Source organism: Pteronotus mesoamericanus, unplaced genomic scaffold, assembly GCF_021234165.1.
Source record: "Pteronotus mesoamericanus isolate MK-2021 breed Mesoamerican mustached bat unplaced genomic scaffold, CSHL_Meso_final contig_52, whole genome shotgun sequence".
Classification (NCBI taxonomy): domain Eukaryota; kingdom Metazoa; phylum Chordata; class Mammalia; order Chiroptera; family Mormoopidae; genus Pteronotus; species Pteronotus mesoamericanus.
The window spans coordinates 11,299,590-11,323,965 of NW_026555189.1; the positions used below are offsets into that span (position 1 = coordinate 11,299,590).

The window sequence follows — 24,376 nt, forward strand, 5'->3', positions numbered from 1 at the left end:
TGCATGAGTTAGCTGCCTCAACTAGTCCCTAAGGTACTGTACTGAACAACAGACAACGGACAACAGTCTCTCTGCAAAATCCTACCCCACTCTCTCCTCAGTATGTCCCTCTCCACTGATTTTTTTCTCTCTCTCAGCTTCCCCACCATTCAGTTTTATTTGCCTGTTTCATGTACATCTTGTATACATGAAGACTGTGAACTCACTGTGGAAAGTGCTTCAGGCAAGCCCTGTGCAATGTATGCACCATACCAGGCACTCATTATTAGATCTTCAAAACATGGATTGATGCCCTGGCTGGTATGGCTCAGTGGACTGAGTGCCAGCTTGCAAACCGAAGGGTCACTGGTTCGATTCCCAGTCAGGACGCATGCCTGGGCTGCGGTCCAGGTCCCCAGTTGGGGGATGTGTGAGAGGCAACCACACATTGATGCTTCTCTCCCTCTCTTTCTCCTTCTCTTCCTCTCTCTCTAAAAATAAATAAATAAAATCTTTAAAAAAAAATCCTGCATTGACTTAGGCTTGGTTCCCAAAGCCAGCCCTCATTCTGGCAAAATAAAATAAGCACAGAGGGATTATAAAAGGGTGCGGTAGGTACTCCTCATGCCAAGGAGCACACATTCTCCCAGGGGGCTCCATGATACCCTGGGCACTCTCCACTATTGGAATAAGGAATGCTGGCTGAGGACACAGGGCAGGATGGCACACTAACAGACAGAATCTTGGGAATGCCACATACTCGTCCAACTCCAATCAAATACGAAGTGTTGTGAGACCAGCCCTCTCAGGCCACCAAGATTAGAACTATTCTAACACATTACCTGGCATTGACCAGCTTTCATCTGGAACGCATTCCCCTACCTCCCAAACTAAATTCTCAGGCCTGAGGTTTCTAAGTGACAGGAACGCAAGGCCAATATAGAGCACTGACTTAGAATCATCAACTACACTGCTACATACATGAACTGGGCAAAATAGAAATAAGTGGTCATTATCAAGCCTGGAGAAATCCTAGATTCTGAAATCTGTCTGCCTCAACAATGAGTATGTAACACTTTTTATTTTTACTGTGAAATCTACCATGTAAACAAAAGGTGACATTGAATAGACAGGATCTGACACAAATGATGCCCCATTTTTATTACAGAATCTTATTTCAAAATCATAAGCATGTAATTCTGTAACATAACAATAGCACACTCAAGCATACCATATCACATTTTAGGTGAAATGTTCAAATTAAAACTATAAATTATTACACCCATATTATTACCCTGCCAACCACACTTAAGCAAGCCATACTTCTGCCAGACCCTGTATATTCAGTGTAAAGGAACAATAAGAGCCCTGGCTAGTGTGGCTCAATGGACTGAATGCCAGCTTGTGAAATGAAAGGTCGCAGGTTCGATTCCCTGTCGGCACATGCCTGGGTTGTGGACCAGGTTGCAGGCCAGCCCCACAGCTGGGGGCATGTGAGAGGCAACCAACTGAGGTTTCTCTCCCTCCTTTACTCTCCCTCTAAAAATAAAATAAAATCTTTAAAAAATATTTTTTTAATATATTTTAAAAAAGAAAAACAGTAGATGAACACTCGGGGACCCACCTAGCCTAAGAATTAACATTCCCAGTACCTAGAAATTTGTGCTTTTTCCTCATTATACCCATCTCCATCTCGCCAATGATAACCATCTGAATTCAGGGTTAATTACTTACCTTCCATTGTTTATAGTTTTACTACCTAAGAAGGCAGTCATAAAAAACATGGATGGCCTAATTTTACATTTTTAAACTTTATATAAATTACATCATACTGTATGTGTTTTTCTGTGACCTGCTTCTCTTGTTCAATGTTATGTTTCTGAGATTGCACCATATTAATGTAACTATCATTCACTCATTTCTACTATGGCTCAGTATTTCATTATAGAAAGGACTATACAACAATTTTGATATCAACTCTTTCTTTAACCAACCAGACCCACTGGCCATGTACTAACATGGTCTGTCTGCAAATAAATTTATGCCATATGAATTCTTGGTGGCAAACCCATGTTGGCTTCCACGTGGCAGACAAGATGATAAAATAACTAGAGCGGTTTCACTCAATTATTCTTAAAGAGTGGGCAAGATCTCACCAAGAGATGGAGCTTCGAGGCCTTGATCGGCAAGCAAAAGGTGCCTTTACTAGATGACCTTGGGTAGATGAAGCCCTAAGATAAAATCCTTACATGGTTCCAGTTCTATCGCTTAATAATGTAGGGGAAAAGGAGAGGAAAAGGCTGCTTTGTCACTGCAATCTTCACCTTCATGGGCATGTGAGAGCACCTTTGATCATGGGGAATAGCACCCAAGTCCAAGAAAAACCTTCCCTTCAGACAGTGAAAGATAAATATTTAGTCTGGGAAGCAGCAGACAGAAGCCCATCATTCTCTCTGCCCCAGCACCCAAGGACAGCAGAGGATTGTCCTTGAATCCTGAAGGTTTGATTCATCACCCTCTTAACTGATGTGAATGCACCAGTAACACCATATTTCCCAGGTTAGGGGAGTGGGTGGAGGGGATGTAAGAGACAGTCTCCAGAGCAAAGAAATCCCCACCACTTTGACTGAGCACTCCCAGTGTGCAAGACCTGAAAAAAATGATGCACCAAGAGATTTAGTGACCTGTCTAATATCACATAGCTGTACTGGGAGTACTCTTATCCAGTCGACTGCCCTACCGCCACCCGCGTGTGCACACTGACCAGCAACAATGGGAAAAGAAGTTCGTAGAAACACAGAAGATACTGCCTTTGGTGATACTTTCAAAAGCATTTGCTGCTGAATGGCAACAGGTTCCATGTGACCAGAGAATAAATACTTAGATGGCCAATGCCTGTGAAAACTCAGAGGCCATGCATGAAAAAGCTGTGGTGGCCAGGCAGATGGAGGAGGACTCTCATGTGGTTTGAAAGAGCTAGAAGGTACTTTGCCCACCAATAATTAACAAGCATTGAACATCTACCATGTACCATGGCAAAAATGCATCTGATTTTCTGCTGAAGTCTCACTGCTGCTTTAGCACTCAACAATCCTCAACACAAACAATGAAGGGCTATTGGCATACAGTGTATAGATTTCAAGGTCTATCAACTAGAGAACTTCAGAGAGCAATAAATAGGCCGACAACTTAAGTCCAAACTTGTTAAAAGCTGCACTCTGCCTTCCAGCTCCAAATAAGTATGAGTTGTTTGACACAAACTTTCCAAGACAGCTAAAGGCCAAGGGGGTGGTTAGTGCAAAGCAAGGAAGCATCATCCTCAGAGAGCAAAGTGCTGAGGTGTTCGTTTTTGCCAGCCAGTCGCCGCTGAAGACATTCTGTTTTCTCTAGTTCCGTGTGCCCATCATTCCTTGGTGGACATAGACTTGCCAGTTACATAGTTGGCCCTTAACGCTGTGAGACTTGACTATTCATCCCAACCCATAAGTCACCTAGAGAGTCACAGAAATGGGCAACGGGTCTTTAGAGTATGGGGTGACACCTTCACAGAGGCTTGGAGAAAAGACAATAGGAAAACAGCATCTCAGTTTCTAATGATGCTATAGACAAAAGGTCCAAACATCCAACCCTCTATTGCTCCTGACACCTGCCAGGCACTTAAACCTCACAGATCCTCAAAACAACCAAATCCAGAGAGGTTGATGGCTGTCCTCAGAGTACTTTTTCCAGATGCTGTGTGTATTGGCTGAAATCATAGTTTCTCCAATGATTTTTCCTCATGCCCTGGGTTTTGTTTGGGAAGATTTTACCAGTTATTCACCTACTCTCGACAGATTAACAAAAATTTACAAACTACATTCATGCGATTCTTCTCCTTAAAATTCCTGGGAGTTTTGTTCATTGTAATAAATAATATAAACAGATTCCCAACCCTGTCCCCATCTCTCTGATACACTTAAAACTATTCTCCTGCCTGGGAATTCAGTTGCCATGAAAATGAGGTTGCACCATTAACACAGGTGTAAGATGGGAATATCAGTAAATAAAATGAAGTCATCCATGGTATATATAATATATATAATATAACTCAGACTCTAAGTATGGAGGTCTTAACCAACATCCCAAAGAGAACCATGGATCGGCCCCAAAGTAGAAACAGACAGGCAGAGAACGTGACATCCAAAGAAGCGCTGCGCTAAGCATTTCTGTGTGTATCCTGGAAGGGTAGCTGTGACCGCTGCACCTGATGCATAAAAAGCAGTCAGGTTCTGTTCAGCAGTTCCTCTTATCCAAATAACCATCTTAGCCAGTCCCAATCTTTGACAAGCAACCCCGGACCCTCCTGAGAATCCTGAGTTTTGTTAACACACTGAGTCAGTTATAAGCTCTCTGGAAATTTCCACCGGTTTCTAACATAAATTGTTCCTCGCCACTTGCCAGCATGTTTTCAGTGGCTCTAAGCATCTTCCAGGCTCCTCCTCATCCACAGGGGTCTTACCGGGATCTCCCTCCGAAGCAGTTTGTGCTGGGGGGCTGGTGCCGATTCTCTGGAGTGACAGCTGTCCCGCTGGATTCTCTCGAAGGTGGCTGTGATCCTGGAAAAGGGGATGATCACAAAGACAAGTGTTGAGAAGCTCGGCCCTTGCTTGAGATGTAGCTACAGGAACAGAGCTCTCTTACATTATCAGAGTGACCCACCACGGTGGGACACAGAGAGTCAAGCAAGCTGCGGCCGCCAGCCCGAGAAGGAACTGGCACAGCAGCCAGGTGAGATCTGATCAGGGCTGCAAATCACAGGGGCTCAAACCTGGGAAACAGTTCTTCTCCAAGACCTTCAGGAATGTCTAAAGCACTTACAAGCATGTTGTCTTACCCATTACATGAACCTCAGCCATCCACATGGCACAGAACACAGGTGTTGACCCTGCAAAGCTGGGACAAGATTTGGGGCATTTCTCCATATCACAACCAGAGAGCTTTTAAAAAGCCAAATTAGATTCAATTAAAATCAAATCATGATACTGTGCTGCTAAAAACCTTTCAACAGCTTCCTGCTTAGGACAGCATTCAAATTCCTTACCAAGGCCTTTGAGGCTGTGTGATCTGAACCAACCTGTCTCTGAGGCCTCACCTCCCGCCACTCTCCTTGCTCCCCACGATCCAGCCACCTGGGCCACCTCTGTTCCTACCACAGGCCAAGCTCACTCCCACCTCAGGGCCTTGGCACAGGGGACCCTCCACCTCTGACTCAGCCACCCCTTGACCCATACCCCCACGTTAGCCTGTCTAAACTCCTCACACTCTAGCAGGTTTTGGCTTCCTCAGGGAAACTGTCCCTGCACTCCCAAATTTAGATGAGATCCCCTAAAGTACAAGGATGTCATACTGCCCACTACCTTTCCTTCAGAGCTTTTGTCACAATTATAGTCACACAATTATTTGTGTGTTTATTTGTTTGATGTCTAGCATCCCCTGCCCCCACCAAGTAAATTACAAGCTCCTAGGAGTAGGTGTCATGTCAATTTTGCCTTTGCCATCTAGCTAGCACCTGGTCCCAGACCTAGCACTTCCTCGGTGCCCAGTTATCTATATAGGTGCTGTTTTTTTCCATGTACCAACAGTACCCAAGCACCATTCAGTCCTGTTGAGGGAAGACTCTCAAGCCAAGGCCCAACCATTCACTGAGTGCCCTTGAATTAGAATTCAAATTTCACTCCCTTGAAGTTACAGAAAGCCTGTTTCGGGCCTGGAACCTTAGTTACATCACATTTAACAAGAAAAATTATGGAGAAACCCAACCCATCTCAGACTTCATGAAATAATTTCCTGCTAGATCCAAAGGTGAGTAATTTCAGAATAGATAAAAAAAAAAAAAAAAAAAAAAAAACGGCCCACATTCAGGGCAGAGTGGGAGACATTCCAAATTCCCTGCTTCTGTATGTATTTTGCTAGTGCGAATTTCTTAAGACACAGAGTCCTCTTTCCCAACCAATACCATCTCATAAAAGACACCTTCATGCTCCCTAGGAAGGTTAACTGTACTGGAATGAAGAAAAATGGGCCAAGTAACATTTAATAAAGACATTTCATTTTCCAAAGCTCATGTGGGATGAAATGTTGTTTTTCTCTGCTCTCAAACCAAGCAACACACTTACAAAGACTTGACATTTATTTTGGTCCTTTATCAGAAAGCTGTCCTTGTAAAATCATGTCATGATTTTGATCATGCTACGGATGCTAAAAAGAATCAGGGCTAGCTTTGGGCCAGGGCTGGCTGGGCCGTACCCAAACCCAGGGACCTGGGACAGAACCAAACTCTGGGCACCTCCTCTGCTCCCCACCCGCCCCTGGGAGCAGGGCAGCACTCACCGTCTGTCACGGCACTGCCATTAGGCACGCTTCCCAGATCAACAGTCGGCCCGTCCAGGAAAATTGTCAGCTCACCGCCCGAGACAACACCGCCTTTGTTCTCTGTCTGCAGGTTCAGGGTCAGCTGTGTGTTCTCCACTGTTGGACACAAAAGGCAACATGGATGGAAGAAAGCAAATGCACCCAGAGTTAAGATTCTGTAAGTTATGAGCTCCCATTTCACCTACTCTGGCTCCCCTGGCAACATTTTTCTGCATCTTCAAATGTGTCTGTGGCATGGAAAAAAGAACCGGAAAGAATACATCTAATCATCATCACTGTTGTATGAGGTTAGTGGGGAAGGCTGTACCTTTCTTTCCCAAACATTTTATATTATTAAGTTAACTACATAATATCTACATTATTTATTTGTTAGCTTATACTTGCAGGACCATAAAAATAAAAAACCAGAAATACCGATGACACATAGAGGAAGAAAATGGTTCTGTCAGGCAGCATCCCCTCACCCATATAAAAAAATAATAGTGGCAAAAAGAAAAGAAACAGGTCAGGGGACCCTGAGGCAATGTCATCAGAAGCAATCGCTAGATGAAGGATTTCAGGGACTTATTCCTTCCTTACTTGTGTTAAAAAGTGGTGGTGGTGGTGTTCTCAACCCTGAAAATGTTTCATTTTGAAATAAGGAAAAAGTTTTTAAACAATAAAACTCCAATACAAGCAAGTTAGCTGCAGAGTCGCATGGCCCAAGGTTAGTCCCAGAAGGAGAGACCAGTCAGCATCTGGCTCTGTGACTGAGGTGGCAAGGCAGCTAACAGTCACACAGTCCCGAGAACACTAGAACAAGTCAGCCCTGTGGGCAAGCAAGAAGAGCTGGGAAACCACAGCAGGAAAACAGAACAAACTGGCACCAGGCAGAAGCCCCAAACGCTAGGTGGGCTGGAAACTGCTCCACACACAGCCCCGACTCCCATCACCAAGCTTGGCCACACTGAACAGCTCCCACCCAGTTACTGCTCGGGAGCTGTAACCTCCAGTTCAGGGCTGTTCGATAATTACCGCGAGAGAGTAGCGTTTATGAGGATTTCCAAAGGGCGCACAGACCTTCCATGCCTCCCCCGCATCTTACACATCAATCCCCCTCCTCACCTACCACTTAGTTTTATCTTTTAGCTGCTACTGTACTATTATAAGCGATCTCACTGGATTTCTAGAACAAGGCAGAGGAGCACTTCCTAGAAACAACCTCCCGCACGAAAAAGCCTGCCACAAATCTCTCTAAGAAACATACACAGCCCTTTAAGAACTTAGCAAAAAAAAAAAAAAAGTCTAGATCAATTCAAGGGTCTATTATAATACAGTGGACACCAGTTACCCTTCAGGTTTTCAAGCTCTCCTAAGCATCTCTCCCCTCCCTTAACTTCTAGTCCCTATAAAGGATCTTTCCAAATCTTTTTGAGTCCACTGCTATTTTCAGTCAGTTTCACTGAGGAGCCTGGTAAGATCCAAATATTTCTGTAAAATAACACAATAACCTGAAAACAAGTTCCTTCAAAAGTCTAGGAGTGGGGGGAAGGGGAAGAACAGAGGCCTGACGACCACCAACTCCACTCTCCACCCAAGCAAACGAGCCACCCAGGAAGTGAAGCCCTCAGCCCTGGTCCAGCCTTCAGAGGACTATGGCCCAGCCAACAAATTGACTGCAACCTCACGAGAGATCCCAGGCCTGACTGCCCAAAGAAGCCACTGCCAAATCCTGACCCACTGAAACCATGAGATAATAAATGTTTATTACAGTTTTAAAAAAAGAAAGTCAAGGAGTGTCTCCCTACTCTGTTATTCTGAGATCCTGTGCCGAAGTCCCTAGCAAAGAGGACAGCTCAGAGGTGGAAGGCAGGTGCCAGCCAGGCAGACTAGGTTCAAATCTCAGTTCTACTACCCAGTAGCTGTACAGCATTGCACAAATTACTTAATATGACCATCGGTCTCCCTAGAAAACAGGGAGCAGGAAGAGCATATTTTTCAGAAGGCACTTGTAAAGAAATAAACAGTACTCAGGAAGGTTCTTCTACCTGTCATTTTTATTATCTCCCTGTTGACTTCCCCGTTTTTAGGCTGAAGAGTCCCGATTTCTCTTGGTCTAATTTGTTCATTATATAGTCAGTTACTCTTCTTTTGACCTTTCTGAGCCTTTTTCAGGTTGTGGCAACAAGCTCCACAAAATCATTCCAGGAAAGCCACATAACCATTACAGGGACAAACCATTATTCTAACCGTCCTGGAGTCTTCAAAAAGTCAGCATTAGCCCTGGCCAGGTAGCTCCATTGGTTAGTTAGAGCATCATCCTGATATGCCAAGGTTGCAGGTTGATCCCCAGTCAGGGAATATATGAGAATCAACCAACGAATGCATAAATAAGTACTACAACGACAACAACAACAACAACAAAAACCACATTGCTTTTTCTTTCTCAATTTTTTAAAAATATTTTTTTAAAAATTTTTAAGTCAGCGTTATTAAATACATTTTGTTTTTTAGAAATAGGGGACAGGAAAGAGATTCTGCTAGATTTAAAGAAACAACTCAAATCCTATGTGTGAATTTTAACTAATCTTTGGCTTGAAAAAAAATTCTTGGGGAAATCTGCATCCAGACTGGATATTAAATAATGTCTGAAATTACTGTTAATTTTCTTATGTTCCATAATGGTATTATGGTTTTATATATAAATGTTCTTATTCTTGTGAGATTCAAGAGAAGATTAGGATGGTATCAGCACTTAGTCTTTAATGGTTTTATAGGAAAATAGGCTGAAGTTTTTAGGACTAAAGTCCCATGCTATCTGCAATTTACCTTCAAATGGTTCAGGAAAAAATGCCCATACCCGCAGGCTCACACATACTGGTTAAACAAATGTGGCAAAATGTTAAAAAGGGCTGGGTCTCAGTGGAGGGAGGGCATCTGGGTGTTCATTGTGTTACTCTTTCCATTCTTTGTGTGTTTGAAAATTTCATAATAAAAAGTTGGGAAAAGTTTTCATTTAATTGGCAAGCCTATTAAAAAATTAAGCCTCTGAGAACAGAACACCCCATTATTCTCTTTTTAAAAAAAGAGCTGAGCCAGGGGAGCCCTACAATGCATAATGGGACTAAAGGAGCCATTAGCTAACTGAGTGACAGACTTGAGCACACAGGGGAGGCTGAAAGAAGTAAGTGTGGCTGGAAAACATATACTGGAATCTTAGTTATAAATAGCAGCATTAGGCACCTTGCCTCTGGGGCCCTCAGGTTTCACTACAGCCAATGCTGACAACTCTACAAAGGGCCTTTCTCTTCAAGCATGTCTTCCTACTGCCTGTTGAGGCACTGCTCAAAAAGTCAAAAAACCAATGAAAACCTGGGTGTAGTAGGTTGATTTCCGTAACTAGAATCAGATTTAGCAGAGGAAGCTCACTGGCTACTCCCAGCCTCATGCAGTCCCGCTCTATCTGTGGTCCTGCAGTATGGAGCATCTAGTATTCTAGTCACGGAGAATCAACAGGAAGAAAACAGACAAACAAAAATCTGTGCTCCTGGGTGTTAATTGCTAGTTGAGAGAAACCAGCCATAAGCAATGGGTTTTTCTTTTTTTAAGTAAATTGCAATGTCTGTTAGGAGGGTGCAAATGTAGTAGAAAAAAATGAAACGAGGCAAGGGGATAGAGAGTGCCAGAGGTGGGAGGAGGGTTTGGGATGGTGAGAAAGTCTCCCTGGGAAAATGACAACAGAGCAGATTTAAAGAAGGATGAGGCAGGGGAGCCACGTAGGTATCTGGAACAAAAATATTCTAGGCAGAGAGAGAAAGAAGCACAGAGGCCTGAGGTGAGAGCATGCCTGGAAGGTGCAAGGAATGGCAGGGAGGCCCATGTGGCTAGAGAGACCGAAGGAAGAGAGGAAGAAGAGACAGGACAGTCAGTAACCAGAGCCCACAAGGAACACCCTGGAGCCCTAGCAAGGTCTGTGATGTTCACTGTGTGAGATCGGAGCCCAGCAGAGGACTCTGAGCAAGGGAGGGACGTGACTCCCACACGCAGTCACTCCAAACACAATCACTCCAGTTGCAGGAAGAGCAAGAGCTAAAGCAGACAAGACCAGGTGGGAGGTCACTGCAATATTCCAAGAAGGAGCAAATGGTGGCTTAGGCCAAGGTGATGGCAGTGTCTTCCAGGAACAGGGTGCCTAAGGGAGAGTCTACCTTGGCTTCCTTCCTAATACATGTTAGTAAAAAGCCATGACCCCCACCAAGCACATCAGCCAGGCCTCACAGGCCCACCAGTCTCTTGGAATCAAAGATTTGAGCAAATCACAGGCAGCGGCTGAAAAAAGAGCCAACTTAGAGCATGGCTAGAGGAAGTCAGATTCAATTACAACCAAATGGAACATATATAATGAAAATATTCCGCTGGCAAGAGAGTTTAGTTCCACCAAGAAAGCTGAAGTCCTGAGCTCATGCTAACTTCAGCAATCAAAATACACACTTCTTTGGTTATGAGACTGTGCCCCTCTGTACTGTTCAAAGTACCCACTGGTAACCACTATGTTCAGTGCTGCTTTATGGAGGTTAACAGACAGCGGTAGGGCTGGATGGATATTAGAACCCAGGGGAAAAGAATTTGGAAAATCTAAAAGACCATGCCAGCAGATCCCTTCAAAAGCTGGCATAGCAAGAGAGACAAGCAGACATTAGGTGTCTCCTGATGGAATCACGTATCACCTCATCAAAAAGGAAAAAAAAAAAAGAGAGAGAGAACCCAGATCAGATCAAGCCTCTAGATCTGCCCATGAGTTTATAAGAAACACACAGGGAGAGAGGAACATGTTAACCTACAATTCTGCAAAACCTAAAATGTAGGAAACTACAGGACAAACTGTTCAGTTCCTCCAACAACAAATTTCAAGGGGTAAAAAAAAGAACCCATTAGTTAAAAGAGACAGGTTAATCTTGTTTGGATCCTGATTCAAATACACCAGTGGTGGGGTAAAAAACAAACAAACAAAAAACTGTAAGAGAATTGGGGAAATGTAAAAACTGACCAAATATTTGATGATATTAAAATAACTACCGTCAAGTTTTTTAGGTATGAAATTGGCGTTATGGTTTTTAGGAGTTCTTATCTTTTAGCGATATATACTAAAATACATGTAGAAAGCTGCAAATGTGGAGCGCACTTCGTTGCAAAAAACCAAATAGTAGTGCTAACTGTGCCATTATTAGCATGTCAGCAGGTTTCTGAGAGTCCCTCTTTATAAGAGACCTTAAAACAAAATATATCTAGACTCAGAGAGAGCAGTCTTTTTTTTAACGAGGGCCACATGGGCTGATCCTATAACAGTTTTTTCCTAATCTTTGTCTATATTGTAAATTTTGATGATACTGTTAGTATTTAAATATGTCTGGAGAAGGCAGGTTCTGCAAGAGAGAACCACTGTTATTTACTTACTGCACTGGATGGGAGGGTATTGTATCACACAATTTGTGGTTTCCTATTTGAGAATCTCTTTTGAATGCTACTCTAGGAAAGTTCTTTTTTCCTACTAGATTCATGATTGTGCCATCAAACAAAATATTAATTACTTAATTTAATTTAATGCTTATAGATGAAATGTGTCTGGGATTCACTTGAAAATAATCCAGTGAGATGAAACAGGAACAGCCGCTCCTCATGTGGGTGGGGAGCCGGTGGTGGGCACGTAGGGGTTCACAGACTACTCTCCACTTTTTTAATTGTTGTTCAATTACAGTTGCCCCACATTTTTCCCCCACCCCCATTGCTCTGCCCTGCCCCGCTCATCCCTCCTTTCCACTTTTTGGTATGCTTGACATTGTCTATAGTAGTTTTTTTTCAGGCCAGCACACCCTAGGCACAAACAATGACTTAAACTAACGAAAAAAATCTTACAAAAATTCAGCATTACATATATAGTTTGAAATACAAAAGGGTAGAAAATACACCAGTCAAGATGCTTAGGGAATAACTCCTACTCCTATTTTTCCTGACTTCAAAGCCTCAGATTTGCAAGTGGCTTCAGGTTAATAATTTCCTATTAGGAAGAGCTATTACATGCATCAAAAATGAATAATATTTTTCAAAGAATTACTCTTCTCCTTTCTTGACATAGACTTTTTTGTATGTTTTTTGCATATGGTACTAATAAGCATAGATAAATGGGGCATGGATGTTGCCTTCCTTGTTCCAACAACAACAACAAAAAAACTATGTAAACCAAAACTGCCAAACTGCGCCACTCTAATAATGCAATTCAGTTATGAAATCCAGAACTCCTGCCTGGACAGTTTCACAGTAGTAAATGAAATAACTTTCTACTTTAGAATCTTTGGTCATCACTGTCCCTCCCCACTCCCACATCACCAAAAGGTACATGCACGTACACACTTATACCTTTTAAAAGAAAAAATTTTTTTCTTCCTAAGTCAAATGTAAGGATTTACCTGGAAATTTGAGAAATATAAAACAAGACACAAAAGTATACTGCTTTTAAGGGAAACCAAGTACTCGTAGGTCAAGATTCTCGGAAGCCTTACGAAGATGTGATTGATTTGGCCTTAACAGAGCTGCTCGGTGGAACAAACAAACCTCCTTCTTCCTGCCTCCCTCTGCCCTCAGTCCCATAGGCCCATCAAAAGAAAGTGAAAATAAGCAGGGCATTCATTAACAGGTGAGTGTTCATTCTACACATAGCTGTGAAACACTGGTGCACAGAGGAATGAAACTGGAGGAAATTCCAAGAGGGCAGAGAGTAAACAGTCTCTTTTCCATTCCCCGGTTCCCCATAACTCAGACACACACAGGCTGGAGTCTACTCTAGGTTTAAAGAGAACATTCGTTCACGTTCCCTTTGCAGTAAAGGAAGCCAGAGGCTTCCAGGATTTACTGTTACGATGTCTTTTTGGCTTCTGACCTTACCCAGAGCTTAACAAGAGAAAGTCTTTTCTGCCCTGGTAGCATCAGGTGGTAACCACTGACTGGAATGCTTGTTGGGGTACCAATGTTGATTCTGGGTCCCCTGCATTGGCAGGTCCTCCCAGAACACAGGGTGTAAGGAAGAGTCTACCTTGCCTTTGAAGCCTCTTCTGTGTGCTGCTGCGGGGGGTCTGCTCTTAATTATCTCCAAGTTAAAGTTTGGCCTACTGAGGGTTGCATTAACTCCACCAGAGTAGGTAGCTTCATTTCACAAAGCCAGCTTGTAAACTTTTCTTCTTCTCTTTCTTCTTGTTCATTTATACAATAAGCATTTTCTGGGTGCCTTCTATCTGCCTGACATTGTGCTAGATGTTGGGTTATAATGAAGAACAAATATAGACAAAGTCTCTGCTTTCAGGATAAAGAGAAGTAAGTAAATCATCTCACAAGAAAATGTAAACGTACCACTATGAAACAGATTGCATGAAAGAGATCCATGGTCCCATGAGCAGTTGGATAACTGACCTGTTCATGACATCAGGGAAAGTTTCCTGAAGAACTGACTACTCACCTGGGATCAGAAGTTTCAGGCTGACAACTAGCAGGTTTTGGGAGGGGATGTAGGGGAAAGGAAAACCATTCCAGGCAGAGGAAATACCAAGTGCAAAGGCACTGTGGCACAATGAGCTGGATGCTTTCAGGAAAGTGAACAGAGATGAGTGGGGCTCCAAAGGAATGTGATCCAAATGGGGTAGGAGCCCTACATGGTGGCCACACAGTGTAGCACCTTGTGGGTCTGGCATGTTGTAGAGTTTTCCTCTCTCATGAACAGCAGTACGGTACTTAAGGATTTTTAATCAACGTGTGACAATATCTACTTTGTGTCTGTAGAATAGACAAAAGTAAGAGTAGACATGAGCAGAGCAGACAGGAGGCCACAAGAAAGGACCAGGACAATAGAGATGGGGATGAAAGAAATGAGCAGACTTACAAAAGTAAAAACCAATAGAGCCTGAAAATAGATTAGCAAAGGGGGTAGGCAAGAGGGGTGGAGGTATCAAAGACAAATCCTGGTTTCTAACTTACTTAACTGGACAAATGGAGGATCTCTACATTGAAATATGGAACACTGGAAGAGAGCCATGTCTGGGGAACAGGTGATGAGTTCAGATTTGGACATATTGACTTTGAGGTGCTTTTGACATCCATGAGAAGAAAACAAGACAGTAGTCAGGTATGTGGGTCTGGAGCTCAAAGGAAAGGCTGGAGTTTCAAATCTGTGGGCCACCCGCACATGGTGGTTATGCATAAAGAGGAAATATAGATAGGAATACAACCACAGAAGAGAATGGGGGGCTAGAAAACTCTCAGGCAAAAACTATAAGGGTTCCCCTTAAGATAAGGGACAAGAAAGGTATGTCCATTTTCACCTCTCTTATGCAAATAGTACTGGAAGTCCTAGCCACAGCAATCAGACAAGAAGAAGAAATAAAAGGCATCCAAATTGGAAAGAAAGAAGTAAAACTGTCATTATTTGCAGATTACATGATACTATACATAGAGAATCCCAAAGATTCCCACCAGGAAACTATCAGAACTAATAAATGAATTCAACAAAGTAGCCAGATACAAAATTAATATCCAGAAATCAGTTGCATTTTTATATAGCATTAATGAACTAACAGAAAGAGAAATTAAGAAAACAATCCCACTTACAATTGCTTCAAAAAGAATAAAATACCTAGGAATAAACCTAACCAAGGATGTAAACTGGAAAATTATAAGACACTGAAGAAAGAAATTGAAGATACAAATAAGTGGAAGCAATACTATGTTCATGGACAGGAAGAATTAACATCATTAAAATGTCCATGTTACCCAAAGTGATCTACAAATTAAATGCAATTCCTATCAAGATTCCAAGGACATATTTCACAGAACTAGAATGAATATATCAAAAATGTATATGGAACCACAAAAGACCCCTCATAGCAACACTGATCCTGAGAAAGAAGAGGAATCACACTACTTAATATCAAACTATAAGACTATATTAATCAAAACAGCATGATACTGGCATAAAAAGAGACACATTAATCAATGGAACAGATCAGAGAGCCCAGAAATAAACCCACACCTTTATAGTTAATTAATATTTGACACACGAAGAAAGCACACACAATGGGTTAAAGACAGTTTATTCAATAAATGGTGTTGGGAAAATTGGACAAGTATGTGCAGAAAAATGAAACTAGATCACCTTCTTACATTACATACAAGAATAAATTCAAAATGGATCAAAGACTTAAATGTTAGACCTGAAACCATAAAAAAATCCTAGAAGAAAACATAGGCAGCAAAATCTCAGACATAGCCTGTTGGAATATTTTATCAGATCTCTCTCCCCAGGCAAGGGAAATGAAAGAAAAAATAAACAAATGGGACTATATCAAACTAAAAAGTTTTTGAACAGCAAAGGAAAACCTCAACAAAATAAAAAACAACCCACTGAATGGGAGAACATATTCGCCAATACATCTGATAAAGCATTAATATTCAAAATTTAAAAAGAACTCACAAAACTCAACACCAAAAAAACAAACAATCCAATTAAAAAATGGACAAAGGGCCCAAATAGACACTTCTCCAAAGAGGACACACAGATGGCAAATAGACAGGTGAAAAGATGCTCAACACCACTAATCATCAGAGAAATGCAAATTAAAACCACAATAAGCTATGATCTCACACTTGTCAGAATGGCTACCATCAATAAATCAACAAGTGCTGGTGAGGATATGAAGAAAGGGGAACCCTTCTGCACTGTTGGTGGGAATGCAGATTGTTGCAGCCACTATAGAAAGCCATATGGAAATATCTCAAAAATTAAAAGTAGATCTGCCTTTTGATCCCGCTATCCCACTTCTGGAAATATATCCAAAGAAATCCAAAATGCTAATTCAAAAGGACATAAGCATCCCATGTTTATTGCAGTTTATTTACAATAGCCAAGATATGGAAGAAGCTCAAGTGTCCATCAACAGATGAGTGTATAAAAAAACTATGGGACATTTACACAATAGAATACTACTCAGCTGTAAAAAAGAAGATAATTTTACCCTTTGCGACAGTACAGATGGACCTGGAGAACATTATGCTAAGTGAAATGAGCCAGCGAGAGAAAGACAAATACCATATGATTTCACTCATACATGGAATCTAATGAACAAATTGAAGTAACAAGCAAAATAGAGACAGACTCATAGATGGAGAGCAGGATGACAGTTATGGCTGGGGAGTGGAAGGGTTGAGCAAAAAAGAGAAAGGACTCATGGACATAGACAACAGTGTGGTGATTGCAGGGGGCAGGGGGGCATGGTGTACAAGGGGACGAAATGGTAATGGAAAAAAATACAATAAAAAAACTCTCACAGTTATTAGTCAAACAGATGACGATAACCTTGCAAAGAAGACAGAAGAACAATCAGAGAGGCAGCAGGAAAATGAGGAAGAATTCCTGAGAAGGCAGGAAATAATGGGGTCCAAAGCATGGACAGAGAATCTGCCCTTCCTCATAAGCAGAAGAGATACAGTTCCCTCATACCACGGGAAAGAGGGAGGGGAGATTAGGCACGCGCATTCTCATTATGGTAAACGATAGACTGATCAATCATCAATGTCCTCATTTCTCTTGATTCAGGGTCCCAGTGATCTATAGTTAAGGCCTATACAGCTACATACGTTTTTACTTACCAAAAAAATAAATAAATAAATCGTGCATGCCTGCACACTTCAGAATTGGCTATTCATCATAGTCATCCACCTACTACGGGTACCAGTACATTCGGACAGTCTCTCTTGAACAAAGGCAGGGTCCCTTTAACACAGGATACAAAAGGTCTCATCTGTCTTGGTAAATCTCAGTTTGTAAAGCTGTAGGATATTTTTCAAAAATTTTAAAGTAATTTAGGGGAAATACATACAGATCTGGGAAAGTTAAATCTTAAGAATAAACTGTCAGTTCACATCACTTGCTGTTGCCTTGTCAATAAAGGTCCTCTTCCCCAGGGGGAAAGAAAGCCCTCATCGCCCAATAATAGCTATTCCTAGATGGCCCACTGTACCAGTTCATCCATTCTACACGCTCTTATGGAACCTCAGGATCAAGCCACCTCTCCCAGGATCAAAAGCCATATTTATAAACCCAACAGAGGCAGGCTTTCAATGAACAAACCTTCTTTTAAATGACCTTTGAATAGCAGAATGAAGGAGCTCAGCTAAAAGAGAATTTTTATGGTTAAGATTCTTCTTTTTAAAAAATTGCCTTTAAAAATTGGCTTTTAAAAATTACAATTTCAGATGAGTGAAATATGCCACATTAAGATTTGGACTAATGATTACGATGAGCATACGAGAACATGGAAAATTATTCATACTACAAAGTTAAGTTAAAGAGAACATGAAGTTATAGAATGTACCTTATTGTTAAAACCCTGCAAAAAAGGTAGAGACAAAGAAAGAAATAAATCAATAAAAAATAATGTGTTCTATTTGAAGAGTAAGATTATGAAATAAATAATAGTTTTGTTTTTTAATTTCCATTATCTGCATAGTGGATGATTTTTTTCTTAATTTCCTTACCAGTTAGACATGTATATGTTAAGTGTTTACAGGTGAAATGACATGATATCTAAGATGGGCTTTCAAATATACCCCCAAAAAGTGGGGGATAAAGATGAAAGACAACTGGATATGTCCTGGTCACTATTAAAAGTGGGTAATGACACAGCATAGATCATTACACTATTCTATTTTTATTTATACTTGAAATTTTCCATAATAAATTTTTTAAAATTTGTCCAGTTTATACTGTTAACTTTATAATCAATAATATCAACTTAATTTTTTAAAAATAGTAACATGCTCATTACAAGAAATTAAAACAATACAGAAATGTAAACTCTGACACCTTCCGCGTAAGTGCACACATGCCATATCCCTTCCCCATGACATAACTCACTGTCAACAACTTTGTAGGAAGTCACCGTACCTACAAACACTAGCACAAATACACACATAAAAAATATGTGTGCAAATCTGGCTTCGGCCTAGACCCAGAAGTTGGATCCTTTTATTTTTCATTTAATGTAGTCCACAAATCTTTTAAAATATATACAGAAGCAATTATCCATTGAGCAATTATCCATTGAGGGAGAGGCACATTCAAGGTGAATTTAGCCTTTAATATGCCCCCACCAAGAGAATGAATTTGTGAATACATGTGCAAATAAACATTAACTGAGGGAGAAAGGAAGAGGTGGGGGAAGACACAGGCCTCATATTCTGAGAAATGTGTGCCTTGCTGTTCTGTATGTAATAAACAGCCCCCCTACCCAGGCCGGGCCTGACACTAAGGTGAAAATCCCCACTCCATACCTAACAGCGGCACTAACGGTGCCGCTCGTGTAACTGTGGCGTTCTCACTCTGTGCCAGGATCTTGTTCCCTCCCAACATACCCCTCCCCTACAAGAATAAGTCTTCTACTCTTAAAAAAAATATTCCTAGAATCCTGGAAGGCCAAAGGAAAAGGGAAAATAAAACACTCAAATGAGATAAATGAGGTTTGATCTTAATATGATTCCAGCAGCCGCAGCGTCTCTCCAGGGAGGTGCTGGGAGACTGCAATGGGCAATCAAGCGGGAGCCACTCTGAAATAACTGGCGCAAAGCGGAGGCCCAAACGTCAGATATGAAATGGTTCAGGGGTTTTTTTGGGTGGGGTTTTTTTTTTTTTTTGGCAAGGAGAAGAAAACAACTTCATATCCAGGCAACAGTCTCATTTTCCTATCACCAGTTCTGGGCGCTGTGCAAGGCCACCATTTCATGCTTATAACAGCTGTCATTTAAAAGCTGAATGCTATGTGGACTGATTAGAAACAGTGCAGGTCCTCAGAGAGATGGCACAACACCTTCGTGGGACAGGCTTAAGAGGAATGGAATAAATTTCTGGAAATAATTCAAACAGTATAGTCCTACCTGAACAATAATCTGATCTGGAAGAAAAGTTTCCCAAGTCTTCCTTGAGTAACTTAACCTCTAGACCTGCACTGTCCAATATGGGGACCACAGGCCACACACATGGTCACGGAGCACTAGGCATGTGGCCAGTCTGAACTGAGATTTGCTGTGAGTGTAAGTGACACACCAAGTCTTCAAAGACCTGATACAAGAAGACATATGAATGTAAAGTATCTCATTAATTATTTTTAATATTGATTATATATTAAAATGACAACATTTTGGACATACTGGGCTAAATAAATCTCTTATTAAAATTAAGTTCACTTGTTTTTATTTTTTAAAATGTGACTACTAGAAAACTTGAAATTTCACATGTGGCCCACATTATTATTTCCATTGGACAGCACTGCTCAGGCACCTCCTCCCTGCCACTGTTTGGTCATAATCTTGAGCACCTCTGTCACTCACCTGAACTAGCTGGCCTCAGGGGCCTCTCAGGAGCCTCTCTGTGTAACCTGCCCACACCAAGCGTGTCCTTGCCTCAAAGCATCCCACATGCTGTTCCCTCAGCCGGGACTCTTTTTTCCTGCTGACCTGGCCGTCCCCATCTCACCCCCCTGGAGTCCTCATGTCACTTCCTCCGGGAAGCCTTCCTTGACATGCCCCCAGCCCTGGCTGGGTTAAGTTCCCAGCAATACATTCCCAGAACATCCTGAACTTTCCTCTGTCCTATCTTTCACAACTGGAGCGATGTGCACCAGTCACCTGTTCAGCGTCTGTCCACCTTCCTCTCTACACCTAAACTCCAGGACAGTCAGTGTCATTCACCGCCGTACCTCAGTATCTAGCCTGGCACTCAAAGGGATTCACTGTGTGATGTGGGGAAATAAACTTCACACCCATCCCCTGCTCCAGGCAGCATCTCACAAGCCTAAGAAAATGCCCTGTTGAGAAGACAAAAAGTTCCTTTCACACAAAAATCTGGTCCAACAGCAAGAAATTCTTATAGTAAATAAACAAACAAATAAATAAGAGGGAAAAGATGTCTTGATCACCTACAATGGAATAAAATGCAAAATGGCACAATACACCTACAATCCTGTTTCGGGGGAAAGGGGGTAGAATCACTCTGTGCTAAAATGTACCTTCCCATGAGGCTAACCATCTTCCAAAGCTGATACATTTATGGAACACTCTAGAGACAGCAGTAAACCTCAGGCTCCACAGAGGCAGCCATGTACAGGGAAAGGGATCCTGACAGAAAGCTTTTCTTCTTTTTTCAAGTAACGTTTCACAAGGCAGCCTCTCAGCCAGTGACACAGAAAGCTGGTCTGTTTTAACATTCGTTGCAGGAGCCTCTGTGTTTACTTTTGAGACTTCTGGCTAAAAGGACCTTTTCTTTCAAGCAGTTCTCCACTGATACTAAAGCCACGGACTGGGTCCGGCTGGGAACTTTGAGAAGCTGGGGAGTGGGGTCGGGGGAGGGGGGTGGCTTTGGGCTTCTCCGGGAATTCCTTGAGGTTCTGGCTTGGCCATATCTGCCTGAGGTGCAGGATGATGGAAAGCAACACACAGAGAGCTTTTCAGAGACTGTTAAAGGCAGTTTAAATCCCAGCGCCTGGCATCTGGTGCCAATCAGGAAAACAGTAGTCACTGATGTAACTGCAACCGGATGGGGTAAAGTGAAACAAAGGCTGACATTTGTAGGCTGGGACAGATTCAGCCTCGTGACTCTCTAGAGGGGCCACCCAGCACTGCCCTGGTCCCAGCTCTGCCTCAGAGGTGAACCATGACACTAGCCACAAAAACCTAACTCACGAAAGAAGACATTCATCCTCACTAATGTAATTGAACAGGATACATACAATATACCACTTACATTATTTTATATAATATTATATATTAGTGTCTTCTATGTATCTCAGCATGGGGTAAAGGGATGCACATGAGTGCACAAAATTCAAACAATGGCTGCCCCCATGCAGCTTACATTCTTGCTGTAGAGGACACTAAGTAGGATAAACAAAGTATGTAGTATCATGAGGATATCGCTAAAAAAAAAATAATGTAAATCAGGGAAAGGAAATACGAAATATTGTATAGGGAGGTGTCACAATTAAGATAATTTGGTCAAGGCCATACACTGTACAGTTCCATCTGTAGGAAATGACCAGAAAAGGCAAAGACACAGACAGAAAGCAGCTTAGTGGTTGCCAGAAGCTGGGGGTGGGAGTGAGAATGAACGATAAATGGGCATGAGGCATCTTATTGGAGTGATAGGAAAGCTCATGGTGATGTTGCACAACTCAGTAAATTTTTCAAAAAGCATTGACTTGTATACTTTTTTTAAAGATAGTCTGGTCAGGGAAGGCCTCATTGAGGTGACATCTGGTAGTCTGGAAGGAGGTGAAGGAGCAAACCATGAGGGCACACAAGGAGGGGTATTTTAGGAAGACAGTAAGGCCAGTGCAAAGGCTCTGAGGCAAGAGCAGCAGTGGGTAGAGGAACAACTAGGAGGCCTGTGGGCCAGAAGGGTTGGGAGAGGGAAGGAGAATGGTGGAGATGAGGTAACAGAGAGGTGACAAGAATTTAAGGGAGGGTCTTTTAGGTCAATTAGGGAAGGACATTAATTTTAACTCTCAGTACAATGGGAAACCCCTGGAGAAGCAATAAGATCTGATTTAGAGTTTGGATTATTCTAGCTGCTTGCTCAAAAATATTCTGTAGCAAGACAAAGATGCAGGGAGACCATCTAGGGGGCCACTGCCTCTAGCAGTTGAGAAGTGACAGTGACTTGGACATCAGTGATAGGAGCAGTCATGGTAAGAAATGGTCAAATGCTCAAATATATATTGAAGGTTTTAGGGGCAAGACTGGTGGACACATCTGATGTGGGATTTATGAGAAAGAATATGTCAAGGAGGACACCAAGGTTTTTAGTCTGAGCAACGGAGGATCATCATTGCCTGAAACAGAGGAAACCAGGGGGAGGAGACTCAGGCTGTGAGTGATAAGTGTGCAAACCAATCTTATGGTCATGATACGGTCACCGGAAAGGGACCAGAACTGAGGTGGGTCTGCTCCAGCACAGTCTGAAATGTGTGGGTTCTTGACTTTGTGAAGGAAAAATTTCACGACACAAGTCAGGGTGATTTTTGAGACTACGTTTATTAAAGCTGGGGACAGTGAAACCCAGGAAGGATTTAAGATAGAAGAGGCAAGATCACAGCAACAGGAGTGAACTGAGGTGAGGCTGCCTTGGCCCTTTGGAAACGTGAGGAAAAGAGCTGAGCGAGGCCGCCTTAGTCCTGCAGAAAGAGTCACAGAGGCGGAAGTGCGCCACCCAGGGCTACATGAACTCAGGAAACAAGTTACAGAAGCAAAAGAAGGGCCCTTGGAGAGAGGTTCAGGGGGTGAGCCTGGGACGAGCTGTCACTGCCCAGTGCCCCCCGCACCTGCCCCCCGCTGCAAGTCTCCTGTGAAGCTTTGAAGCTTAGGAGAGAAGGCAAAAGACACATGCCTGAGAAAAGAAGTGGGAGAAAGAAGTGGACATGCTCAAGGGAGCCATGCACTGGGTCCTTGGCCTTCAAAATTTTTATGTTTTCCAAAGGTGGGAATTTTAGGGATGGTCTCAATCAGAATATTCAGTCAGATGTGTCCTTTGATATGTTGATGCATCAAGAGGGATCAAAGTCACTCTCTGGTCAGTTTTGCCTTCAAAAAATGTCACTCAAAAGGGACCAGGACCAAGGCAGGTCTGCTCCTGGCATAGTCTGGAATGTGTAAACCATTTGCTCCTAAGTGTCCTTGATTAGGGAAGATAAGATCTTATGATTTATTAGTTGGCTGTAAATTGCTCAGCCATCTGTTTAACTGTCTCAGTTTCCCCATCCTACTTGTCAAGGAATTTTCCTAGCTTCTTACTAACCTGTCTCAATACCAGATTAGATCATGAGAGAAAGGGGTACAAAGCAAGTAGATACAGGATTACCTTAACTTGGGTATTCAGTGTTTCCAGACTGGCTAGGAGGAAACCAGCAAAGGAGATTGAAAAAGTGTGACCAGGTAGAGAGACAGAAAACCAGTAGGATGTGGTGTCCTGAAAACTAAGTGAAAAAACAAAGTCAGGGAGGGATTGATTCCTTGTACCCAATCTCTAAGGCAAGCGAGTGGAGGATAAAAATTGACCACTGGATGTAGCGACATGGAAGTGACTGGTGACCTTCGTACAGGGCAGCGAAGGCAAAATCTACTCTGAAGTTGCTCAAGAAGAAAAGGAGAAGAAAGGAAAAAAAGATGCAGTTTAAAACGACAAAGAGAAATCACTTTTCGCCCCTGACCAGACCAGCAGAGGTTAAGAGGCTGACAATGTCCAGTGCCGCTGAGGGTAAGGGAACTGGGTATACCAGTCTTCACAGCAGACTCAGGCCACAGGTATTAAAAAACTTGAAATGTGCCTGCCTTTTGACCCAACAACTGCATGCCTAAAAATTTACTACCATAAAAAGAAGAAAAAAAGAGCACAAAGATATCTTTACAAAAATTTACCAAAAAGTCTTGCTTATAAACGTAAGGACCTTGGTCTCAGAGGGGTTTTTATGAACTTGACCCCAAAAGCAAGGAAAGTAAAACAAAAACAAATGAATGGGACCAAATCAAACTAAAAAGCTTATACACAGCAAAGGAAACCATCAACAAAACAAGAAGGCAACCAACCGAATGGGAGAAGATATTTGTAAACAATACCTCTGATAAGGGGCTAATAATCAAAATATAAGAATTCATATACCTTAACAACAAAAAAACAAACAATCCAATTAAAAAATGAGCAGAGGCCAACATTTTCCAAGAAGACATACAGATGGCCAACAGGTAAGTGAAAAAGTACTCAACTACATTAGCTGTAAGGAAAATGCAAACCAAAACCACAATGAGATACCACTTCACATCTATTAGATGGCTATTATCCATAAGACAAAAAACAAGTGGTAGAGAGGATGTGAAGAAAAGGGAACCCTGAACACTGCTGGTGGGAATGTAAATTGGTCCA

General features: G+C 42.1%; 1 protein-coding gene across 3 annotated transcripts in view; it reads right to left on the bottom strand.

The window, feature by feature from the left end:
* WWP2 (WW domain containing E3 ubiquitin protein ligase 2) overlaps positions 1-24,376 on the bottom strand; it is a 142,362-nt gene that overhangs the window by 77,911 nt on the left and 40,075 nt on the right. For all 3 annotated transcript variants that reach the window (XM_054579243.1, XM_054579240.1, XM_054579242.1), the window contains 2 exons: positions 6,349-6,486; positions 4,478-4,574 (listed from right to left, as the gene is read on the bottom strand). In XM_054579243.1, coding sequence (XP_054435218.1) covers positions 4,478-4,574; positions 6,349-6,486 — 235 coding nt within the window. The remainder of the gene's footprint in view (positions 1-4,477; positions 4,575-6,348; positions 6,487-24,376) is intronic.